The sequence below is a fragment of the Poecilia latipinna genome, unplaced genomic scaffold (assembly GCF_001443285.1).
Source record: "Poecilia latipinna isolate Pla-1442-1.1 unplaced genomic scaffold, P_latipinna-1.0 Scaffold218, whole genome shotgun sequence".
Taxonomy (NCBI): domain Eukaryota; kingdom Metazoa; phylum Chordata; class Actinopteri; order Cyprinodontiformes; family Poeciliidae; genus Poecilia; species Poecilia latipinna.
The window spans coordinates 469,233-480,113 of NW_015112834.1; the positions used below are offsets into that span (position 1 = coordinate 469,233).

The 10,881-nt window shown below is 41.2% G+C and overlaps 1 protein-coding gene across 4 annotated transcripts in view; it reads right to left on the reverse strand.

The window, feature by feature from the left end:
- Nucleotides 1-10,881, reverse strand: part of xpo7 (exportin 7) — a 30,250-nt gene that overhangs the window by 12,648 nt on the left and 6,721 nt on the right. For all 4 annotated transcript variants that reach the window (XR_001424896.1, XR_001424895.1, XM_015031817.1 and 1 more), the window contains exons 2-6: nucleotides 4,598-4,744; nucleotides 3,306-3,399; nucleotides 3,007-3,173; nucleotides 1,833-1,898; nucleotides 1,092-1,196 (exon numbers count right to left, since the gene is read on the reverse strand). Coding sequence is in view for 2 of the 4 variants with exons in the window: in XM_015031817.1 (XP_014887303.1) it covers nucleotides 1,092-1,196; nucleotides 1,833-1,898; nucleotides 3,007-3,173; nucleotides 3,306-3,399; nucleotides 4,598-4,744 (579 nt within the window). In the remaining 2 variants the exon portion in view is untranslated. The remainder of the gene's footprint in view (nucleotides 1-1,091; nucleotides 1,197-1,832; nucleotides 1,899-3,006; nucleotides 3,174-3,305; nucleotides 3,400-4,597; nucleotides 4,745-10,881) is intronic.

Consider the following 10,881-nt stretch of genomic DNA (forward strand, 5'->3'; position numbering starts at 1 on the left):
CCTGTGCTGGCTCAGAAGGTTCAAAATCACAGTCAACTTTATTCACCATGTTTCTGCACACAAACAATGAATTTCACTATGGTTTCATTTTAAATGTAAATACCTAAAGAGCGGAAGTAAAAAAGATATATTCTGCTATGTATTTTTCATTTTACAGCACAATCACGTAACTATGTTACCTACAGTTATTATTTATCTGTAAATCAAACATGACTTAAAAGAAATTTAACTTTGCAACTCAACACCATGAAATTGGGCCACTGTCTCTTTAAGAAGCTCCTGCTCTTTCTGACAACACTGCCTTCATCACATCATCACAGCAATGTTTCTCCATTATGCCGTTTACAACCATTCTTAGGAGAGTTGCACTGAGAAGTAGTTTGTGTGATGAGCTCAGCAGAAGAGCAGTTCCACCAGGTGTTTGCTAATTGCTCCTGGCTAGTCTGAAGGATCTGTGTGGGGAGGTGTGTTTAGGGACCCAGAATGGTTGCCATGGGAGATTAAAGGATTTCTCAAACATGCATGAAAGAATCAAAGCCACATTCCACGTATGTTTTTGATTAGAAAACAACATTATAACACGATGCAAGGCTCAAAAAGATCGATTTCACTTAATACTGCCCGTCTTTTAACCATATAGAAAATTAATCTCACATACGGTGGTTTAAGTACAAGTTTGACGCAGTTTGTCCACAGCAACAAAATGGAAGGAGGAAGAGACTAAAGACATGGCTGCAGAGCAAAGATGAGGACAGGAGAAGAAGTGAAAATGGTGAAAATGCCCCTGAGCTGGGGACTAACATCTAAGTCCAGGAGGAGGCGCTGTGGATCTGTACAGTGTAATGAAATTGGTGCAATTATTTTGGAAAGATAACAGGAAGAGAAAACAGCAGAACCAGCTAAATAAACTAAGGATTGTTCTTTCACCTATTAAAACCTAACAACATGCAGTCTGTACAAGCTCTTAGAGATGGTAGTTTCTGACTAGAAGATCAGATTTTGACGTTTTTCCCCCAATCAACTTCCCAGTGCATCTTTGTGTAAAATAAAAAAAAATTGAGAGAGTTGGACTCGTTCTCTTCTGTACTGACCTGTTTGAGGAGGTTGCAGGAAAGTGTGAAGATGTCGAAAAGCGAGGAGTCTCTGAACGATGACGCGATCTTCCTATGTTTGGTCAACGGATGCGTGGTGTCGGCCTGAGGGAGACAGAAACATGAGGGGCGGCTCGGCTTCCTGATGCTGAGGAACAGCAGGGAGGTGACATCATGTTAATGACATCATGAAAATGATATCATGTTAATGCCAATGGTTTGTTTGCTTTCTGTTTTTTATGACTGTATTTTTGTGTTTAATGATGTAAAGCACTTGCTGCTGAAATATACTGTACCAATAAACCAATAAGCTTGATTGGTGATTGATTTAAGACTCAATTTATACCATAATCAGAGAGTCCAGACAAGAGGCAAAACAACTTTTTAAGTGTAGATCTTAAATAAGGATCTGCTGCCACTGATCAGTTTACATCTCAACAGGCTCATCCAGTCACACCAACACACTGCTTCAATCTGAGCAGCTTGAGTTTTGTTCTTAAGAATCGAAGCAAACATTTGCTTTTCTATGTCACCACCTGGCAGGCAGCACAAATGAAAATCTTTACATTTTCTGTCTTTAACACAGTTGGGAATAGCTTTAGCACTAGAGCTTGTCACATGATGAGCCCTCCAATCCAGACTGGAACGCTCTGAAACTGTTAGCGGCTCAGATTCCTCTTCCTTCCACCGTTCCAGTTACATATCTACACCTCACACTGAAGCACTCACAGGAAAACTTACCTGATTTATCTCGTTCGTCAGCTGGGACAAGATGGTGACACCTATGATGCAATGCTCCACGCTGTCCTGGAAACACACAGTTCCAACGTTTGGTTCAACAAACTTTGGTTTTCAGGTTCAACAGCTTTTATGACCATTTTCAGTTGTTCTTCAGCCTCACATTCCATCTCCAGGTATGAATACAGTAGTTCATTACGAATGAACAGGCTAGATTTAAAGCTCAAGCTTTAAATACTTTCCCCCCTACATACACACACACACACACACACACACACACACACACACACACACACATTTGTCTGGCTATCTTTGTGGGGACTTTCCATTGACTTCCATTCAATTCTACAGCCTAAACCTTACCTTTACCCTTTTCCTAACCCTAACTATCACATACTTAACCCTAGCCCTAACCCAAACTCAATTCATACCTTAGCCCTAAATCTGACCCCTGGCCCAAAAACAGGGTTTCCCCTTGTGGGGACCAGGCTCCGGTCCACAGGAGGAGCAATTGGTCCCCACAACGAAGTATATGTCAGGAAAATCGTCCCCACAAGGTATTACAAACAAACGCGCACACGCGCACACACACACACACACACACACACACACACACACACACACACACACACACACACACACACCAAAAACATATAAACTTTCAGACTAATTAGAGGCTACAGAGATGGATGTATATTAAGGAAATGAGTAAGGGAAGCTTGTTGCTCCAACACCTGAATAAGATGCAGACATCTCCACTGATTGGCTGACAGACGATGAGCGCTAGCACCATGGCTGAATTATGAATACTATGCATCTCATAACTGTTTACATCTGTTGCTACTATGGTTTTTAATGACTCGTCATGTGAACAAGCTTATTCATGCATGATTTTAATTTCATTTCTTACTTAATGGAAACACAGCAATTGCAAAATTGTGCTTTCTTGACATTAGCAGAATACTGAAAGATTTGCACACATTTGTAAAAGAAGAGACACAAATAGAGAGAAAACAGAGATAAGGAGAGAGATGTACACAGATATTACAGAAGCACAGAAACACCATCATTTCCTAGACTTTTCCAGCCCACACAGGAACTCAAAACTTCTGTAAACCACATTCTTTGAACTCAGAACTCTGATAAAAAACCATTTCACATGACTTGAGATTCTCACCTGCAGGAATCGCGTAACATCAGCGATGACGTTTCTAAAGACGTAGTCGTCTTTCTGACAGTCGAACCAGCCCAGTTTGGTGATCCGGGCATACAGCTGGATCAGAGCCTGGGTCACAAATGCTGCTAACTTTGGCCGTGTTGCCAGGTAATTCAACACATAGTTCCCTGTGTGTTACATAAAACAACATCCCACTTAAAAGTCCTGTGAAGACTGCTTTGATATGTCAAGAGTACTAAGGAGTGTTTTATTTCATGTTGGAAAAAAGAGATGGCTGCCAGAGAAACAAATATACTTACGAATGTCGATGCGTTGCTCAAGGGGTAAGGGGTTACTGGTCCGAGACACCAGTTTAGATAAACAAGTGGCGGCGAGCAGCTGAGAATAAGAAGACTGGGAAGAGAGCAGAGATATAAATGTTAGCCAGCTTGTAGGTTAAATTAAAAACACGAAAATAAATGTCGTATTATTTTTGTTATTGATGTAATGTAAAAAAAAAAAAAATATGTGGACAGAAAAGAAAGATGCATGAACTAGGACCCCCTCCCTTGGCTGCCACCCTACTGTGGCGGAGGGGTTTGAGTGTCGCAAAGACCCAGGAGCTATCCTGTCCTGGGCTTCAGGCCACCAGTAGGGTCACCCAAGGCAGACAGATCCTAGGTGAAGACCTAGGGAAAGTGCTGCCCAAAGACCACTTGTGATGAGTAAAATCAACAAAAACAATGTTCCCTGGGGTCACTGGGGCCCCACTCTGGAGCCAGGCCTAGAGGTGGGGCATGTTGGTAAGCGCCTGTTCGGGCACACCCCGAAGAATTGACATGGGTCCCCCTTCCCATGGGCTCACCACCTGTGTGAGGGTTGGGGCTCTTGGGACATGGACTATCACATGGCTCTGAAACCAGTATCCTTGAGGGGCTGGACACTCTTTCACTCTTGAGTTCTCCTGGTGAGAGACGTTCAGCAGGAGGGGGTCTGCTCGGTGCCTCTACTTGTTACCCCATCTTGGTGCCTGCATGTTATGGCTCACTGGATAGCTTCCTTCTGCCTACGAGTGGGAGGACAAGGTCTGACTGTTGTTCATACTTAGGCGCTTAGATTACCCACCCCTGGACCTGCTGGTGGACAATGGAGGTAAAGGATGCCATCAGACTGAAGGAGTCCTACTGGACCTCTTTGGCCTCTGGGCCCCAAAAGAAGCTGAGGGGTTCCAGCAGTCCAAGCAGCATGCAGCTCAGGTAACATGGAGTTATTGGCTAAAGGACGTATTAGACCTACAAGCATCAGTTCATACCTGCTGATGTACAGAACTACCTATTAGTGTTGTAAGTTTGCACTAGTCAATTAGTTTTTCCCTTGTGAACAGGCCAACAAAACTGGCTCCAGCCCAGGGGCCCAGGTCCTTGTAATTCTGGCTTCGTAATTGACATGATCAGGGCTGTACCGCCGCCTGCTGACCACACTCACTGTATCTCATTATTTTTCCACTTAAAGACATAAAAAGCCTTTAGAGTATTGTCTTTGATAAATCATTGTTTAATCAGAGAAACAATGATTAGTGGTGAATGAAGTGAGTCCCCCTGCAGACACTTACACTGCCTCTCTCCAGCAGCAGCTGACATTTACTGAGACAGTCGGGGCTGTTGGTGAATTCCACCAGAGCTTTCTCTGCCTGGTGTCGCACGGCGGTGTCGGTGGTCTCATACAGCTGCTTACACAGGATCTCCAGCTGGGCAAGGCCCTGCACAAACACAAAACACAGTAATCACAAACAGATCCCACAGTTAACTTTCAAGCAAGTCAACATTCCCTTTTTCACTGAAGACAGCTTAAGTGTAGGACCGTTTGGTCTCCGGTTGTAGCTGACAGATGAAAACATGGACGTCTCTTTTCCACCTGTTGTGAGGAAGAGACGGCCTCCTGTACATTAATGATATCAGATTCCTGTAAAGTGCTGAGTCATGCCTGGCGACACAGAGATGCCAGTCACTGATAAATTCAAAATGGTGGAGCAGTCAGGTTATACAGCAACAGCAGCAGCAGCAGCAGAGAAGCTGCTACTGGCTACAGCAGTACTGCGGTGCAGCAGGCCTCGGTCAGCAGGTGTACGCAGGAATTGCATCATGCACACTCACTCTGCAGTCCTCAGATAAGAGCTGCGCACAGAACCCTGACTGCACACGTGCCATCTGGTGAACGAGATGAGCACCAACAAACTTAATTACTGCCGATAAACCTCCCCATAAATGACTATTAAGAGTGCAGCAGTGGTTGGCTGGCTATGAGTGACAGAACAAGATGTACAGTTCAGCCTGAGCCTTTGATAAAGTTTGACCTGCAGATTCATCCCCAGAACTAGGAGGAAAACCTCCAACATAATCATGGTCTAAGAAACTAAAGAGTTTATCAGTAGAAGTGTTTTTTTGTTTTGTTTTTTTTTTTCAAAAAATATTTAGCCATTAAGGTTGAATTCAGCTCCTCACAGGTCTGCCTGCAAAATCAATCCTCCAGCTGCAGCTGATCCAGAACGCTGCTGCTGGAGTTCTGACCAAAACCAGGAAGATGGAGAACATCATCAGTTCTACAGTCCTTTACTGAGGGAATAGACTCTAAAATACTGTTGTTAAAACATCCAGAAAAGTGCAAGATAAACCAAGAGCCTTTAAATCAAGACGAATTTCCATTTGTCTAGCGCTGCCTGTGATGAGGCCTAAATTTGTCACGATTACAAATTTTGCTGGACGATAATTTATCCAGAAGTTATCGCGACAATAATTTTCAAGTAATATAATAATCATTGCATAATAATGCAAGAACACATTCTCAGAACTTGAGAGTGAAGTGAGACTGATCTGAGCACATACATCTTTGTGAGAAAAGAATGAGTGCCATTTACATTTACATCTCACAGAAGTTAGCTCAGCATGTGATCTAACACGCACCTGGCTCTTCTTAGACTGGGCCTGTAGCTTGATGATGTTTAGGTAAATGAGCCACACCACCAGCAAATCAAAATACTACATCAAGCTGTAGACACTACTAAAGCAAAATGTAACTTACTTTAAGACCCACTGGCCATTGTGATCTAACTGGAAGGCAAAATTTTTATATTTATTTAAATTATACTTTTTTTGTTTGCCTTTTTACAGAGACGTTTAAGAGTTGGCAAGAATGCCTTCCAATAACACACATTTCCATATTTTCAAATTTACTGTCAACTTATAACAATTTTTTAACACAAAAACAACGGGCCGCTGATGGACGGCCTTACCAGCAGGCTTAGCTAGTTTTCTGGGGGAAACCCTGTCAAATTGAGTATCTTTATTGGTATTGGTACTATTGATACTTTGGTATTGTAACAACCCTAATACGGATAGTTGAACATATTTATAAAGACAATTAGATCAATTTTTATCCTTAGGCAAAAGAAAAACTCAGGGTTTCTCCAAGAAAACTTGCCAAGTCCAGTGGTTGGGCGCTTGGGCAGTCATTCATCCAGCGGTCCGTCGTGTTTTTGAGGTAAAAAAATGTTTAAATGACAGGAAACTGGAAAATATCACTTGATAATTATATGTTATTGGAAGATTAATACCTAAACTCCAACTATAAAGTCTTAAAAATGCAAACATTTGAAAAAAAAAAATTAATAAATAAATAAGCAATGCTTAGCCTGGTGGGGATGGAGGGGGGCAAGTAAAGCCTGGTGGCCCTCCAGGCTTAAAATATACTGGGGAAAACCAGCTTCTGGATGGGTGGAAATCAGAAACCTGGTGGATATCTGAACCAAAACACAAGGTCACAGCTGTCCTAATGAAAAATCTGTGATTTGAGGATTTTTTTCCTTCTTTTGAAACACATTGGTATGCTCTGTAGCAGCTTTGAATGTGGTAGCAGAAGAATGGAGCCGCTCTGAGGAACACACTGAGCCCCGCAGCTGTTGCTTCCATCCAGCTCATATTTGGACATTGTTCATGTCCTGATGTACTCCTCCCAAGTCAGCATGAGCCAGCCAACAGATGGAGCTGGCTCTCCAGATCTAAATCCAACCATTTAGGTTCTCATTTAACTTGCTTTAGGCTTACAACAGACATGTTTTAAACTATGAGTGAATTTCTCATGCAGCCGATTAGGAACTGATTCGATGTTGTTATCAACCATTTCTCTGGGACTGATGTTTTGATGTAGCTGTGTTGAGGTGAACTAAAAGTAACAATATTTTACATGGTGCAGAGAATTATACAAATTTTACACATCTTCAGCTTATCTAGAGACTAGATAACTGAGAAATCAGAACAGTCATAAATTTAAACAATTCAATGAAGCATCAACATTTTTAATTATCCACCAGCAAAACCCTTAGGCCTAACAAATTGAAGCAGTCAGTTTTAGAAGGTGTCTAGCAACTAGGGCTGTAACAATTCCTCGAATTAGTTGAGTACCTCGATTATTAAAATTCCTTGAGGCAAATGATCTGCCTCTGAGCTTCATTAAGTTATGTTCTATTATGTAGCGCACTGTGTTCCAGCTGGGTGATTATTTGCGTTGCGCAGAGCTCTCACTTCTGCCTACGAGTTGTTGACAAAAGCTACATGTAAACGGCATAACGTCCAATTTTCATTGTTTTCGGGGGACCAATAAGCATCCTTAAAATGACTGACGCGATGCATGGAGTACGGCAGCCTCTCTCTTCCCAGAGCTGCTGCCTGGTTCAGAACGAACAGTGGGCAAAAGTGTGGAAGATGTATTTATACAGGTGAGTGGATAGACTGAACACAGCAGGCTGCTGTGCTGTACTTGATGCTTAAGGTAAGGGTAGCTTTACGGACAAAATAAAAAATAAATTTAACACCATCCCGGTCCCAACCAATGGGTGGCGGAGCACACAGTGGCGGTAGATAGGTGGTATGCGTTTCTGTGTATGAAGGAGCCAAATCCAGTCGTTCATATGGGCAAAAAAGCTATAAATTCAAAGTGAGAGCTCACCTATTAAATTGACAGAAGATGAATACTGTAATGTAGACATTTTTTTATAAATGTCTTAGTAAGGCTGGCTCTTTATTATTAAATAGAATATAATTTCAGACTTTTGTATAATTTTTGTCCAGGTTAACTTAAAAAGTGAGCTATTATTGTGACAGGTTAATTTTCTACGCAACGGAAAAGTAACTGTAGGGATGATCAAATATGAAAAATTGGACTGATGTTCATATTGCATTATTATGCCATTCTCAATATATCACTTGAAAATGGTCTCAAAACAACAATATCATCGTTGATCACAATAATTACTGGGACAATTTACCATCAAGGAAAATTAGTTTTAACAGACCAAGTTGAAATGCATCATTCCTTAATAACATGTTTTTTCTGTCCCATGACTGATGAGTCATCTATGCAGCTGTACACTCTGATTAGTCCCAACAGAAACAGCACACTGCTTTACTAGAGACCTAATTGATACTTAAGTCAAGCTTCAGCCTTGCTTGTTGGTGGAAAAGAATATTAGGAAATATTTCCCATAAAAGGAAGACAATTGGGTTTACCAACCAAGTGCAAGTAACTACCGCAGCAGCCCTCTCCTGTCTGCCGTTAGCTGGCCAGTAAAGAAACATTTAGCTGGATCCTTCAGAAAGGCCAGATTTGTTAGATTAACTGGTTTCCAGCTTGTCTGATTTAATGGACTTCCAACTTTGTATTCGAGGGTCTAAAACAATAAGAAGCAGGTTTATGGCTTTTTCAATAATAAAGCATGTTTCATATGTTTTAGATAAAAATAGTGAAGTTAAATGGAGCGGTTTATACTTCAAATTAACATTTTTTCAACCGAACAAGAGCTGTAGATCAGTGTATCTTGTGTTAATATAGCATGTTTTCCATGTCAAACCTGCTTGAATGCAAACCAATTAGAATATGGCTAGAATACAGTTTTCCCCAAGTCAGGTTTTTCCTTTAACAGCTAAGTTTTAATCTAGCCTAATTGTGCTAAAGTCCTTACTGTGATTTCATAGCATAAGCAATTGCAGCCCAGAGCTGAACCGTTGGCTGAAAACAATTTTTGAACGTTTCATATTTCACTGTTGATTCTGATCATTTCAACTAGAGCAGTAGTTCCTGAGAGCAAGCCTGCCTCCATTTCCCCCCAGCTGAGAACACCACTTAAACTTAAACTGCTAATAAAAACTGAGGTCCTACCTTGTTAAGCTTGCTAAGCTTATTATTTTCATAATAAGCTGATATTTTAGGGTAGTACCAGCTGGTCAGATCTGTTGGAGAGATTTCTTTGAAAAGAATGTACATAATAAAGCAAACTAACTCAAATGCATCTACATACTGAAAGAAAAACACATCATAACCACATTTTTGTGTTTCTATAAACACAAAAAAGTTGTAAACTCATAAACGTGTGAGCAGCATTAAACAATTTCATCCAACTTTCACCAATAGAAATATTTCAGATTTTCAACTGAAATGGAAATGTCAAATTTCAAGATATCTTCACTGCTGCTTCCAGTGTTTCTTTCTGGTGTGTCAATAAAGTTTTTAGCAGCTTATTTTAAGCTGTAGATCCTGCAGATGACAGTAAGCCATCTACAGGACAGTAAATACCTGACTGATATTTACTGTTTCACCCTTCACTGACCCCATTACCAACTATTAGAGCAGATTGTTTTGGAGAATAACAGCATTACCATTATTACACTAATAATAATAGATATCCTAGATAACAATCAGTGCAACAGGGTTTTCACTTAATGAACACAACTAGGGCTGTTGTAAACGAATATTTTAGTAATCGAGTAATTGGATAAAAAAAAAATTATAAAATGNTAGCAACATGTAGCAGCATGTAGCAACAGCACGTAGCAACAGCATGAAGCAGCATGTAGCAACATATAGCAACAGCATGTAGCAACATGTAGCAAACCATATAGCAACAGCATGTAGCAACAGCATGTAGCAACACCATGTAGCAACATGTAGCAGCATGTAACAACAGCACGTAGCTACAGCATGAAGCAGCATGTAGCAACATATAGCAACAGCATGTAGCAACATGTAGCAAACCATGTAGCAACAGCATGTAGCAACATATAGCAACAGCAAATAGCAACATGTAGCAGCATGTAGCTGCTACATGTTGCTACATACATAGCAACATGCAGCTACATGATAGTGACATGTTGCCGGTGTTACTATCAGATATCAATATCAGTCCAATTTTTCATATGTGAGCATCCTTAACAGTTGCTTTTTTGTAGTTTAGAAAACTAACCTGTAACAATAATAGCTCACTTTATAAGTTAACCAGAAGAAAAGTTATAGAAAAATCTGAAATTATATTGAATGTAATAATAACAAAGAGGCAGGCTCACAAATATGCTTATAAAAAATGTCTACAATCCAGCTTTTAGTTTATGTATTCATCTTCAGTGAGTTTAATAGATCAATTAAACTCACCTTGCCACCTAACCTGACACGCTTTGGGTTTGAAAATACGGGAAATGCCGCCTGGAGTGGGAGGAGAGGGCGAATGAACGAACGTAAGATGGAGGGGAGGAAATAGACCAGCGGACTGACGAACCGTTAGACCGGGGGACGAACACGGGGGAAGCAATACGGGATATTTACGACACCTTCACTGGTCACACTCAGAAACTCATCTACCAGCCATGTACGATGCGCTCCGCCACCCGTTTCTTCAGACCGGGATATGAAGTTTATTGTGCGGTTCGTCGGTAAAGCTACATTTACACGGTAAGCATCAGCTACTCAGCCGCCCGCCCTATTCAGTCTATCCGCTCACCTCAGCGCTCTTCCCGCCGTTCGCTTTCAACCAGCAGCCCCGGAGGAGAAATGCTGCCGTACTCCAGGCATCCC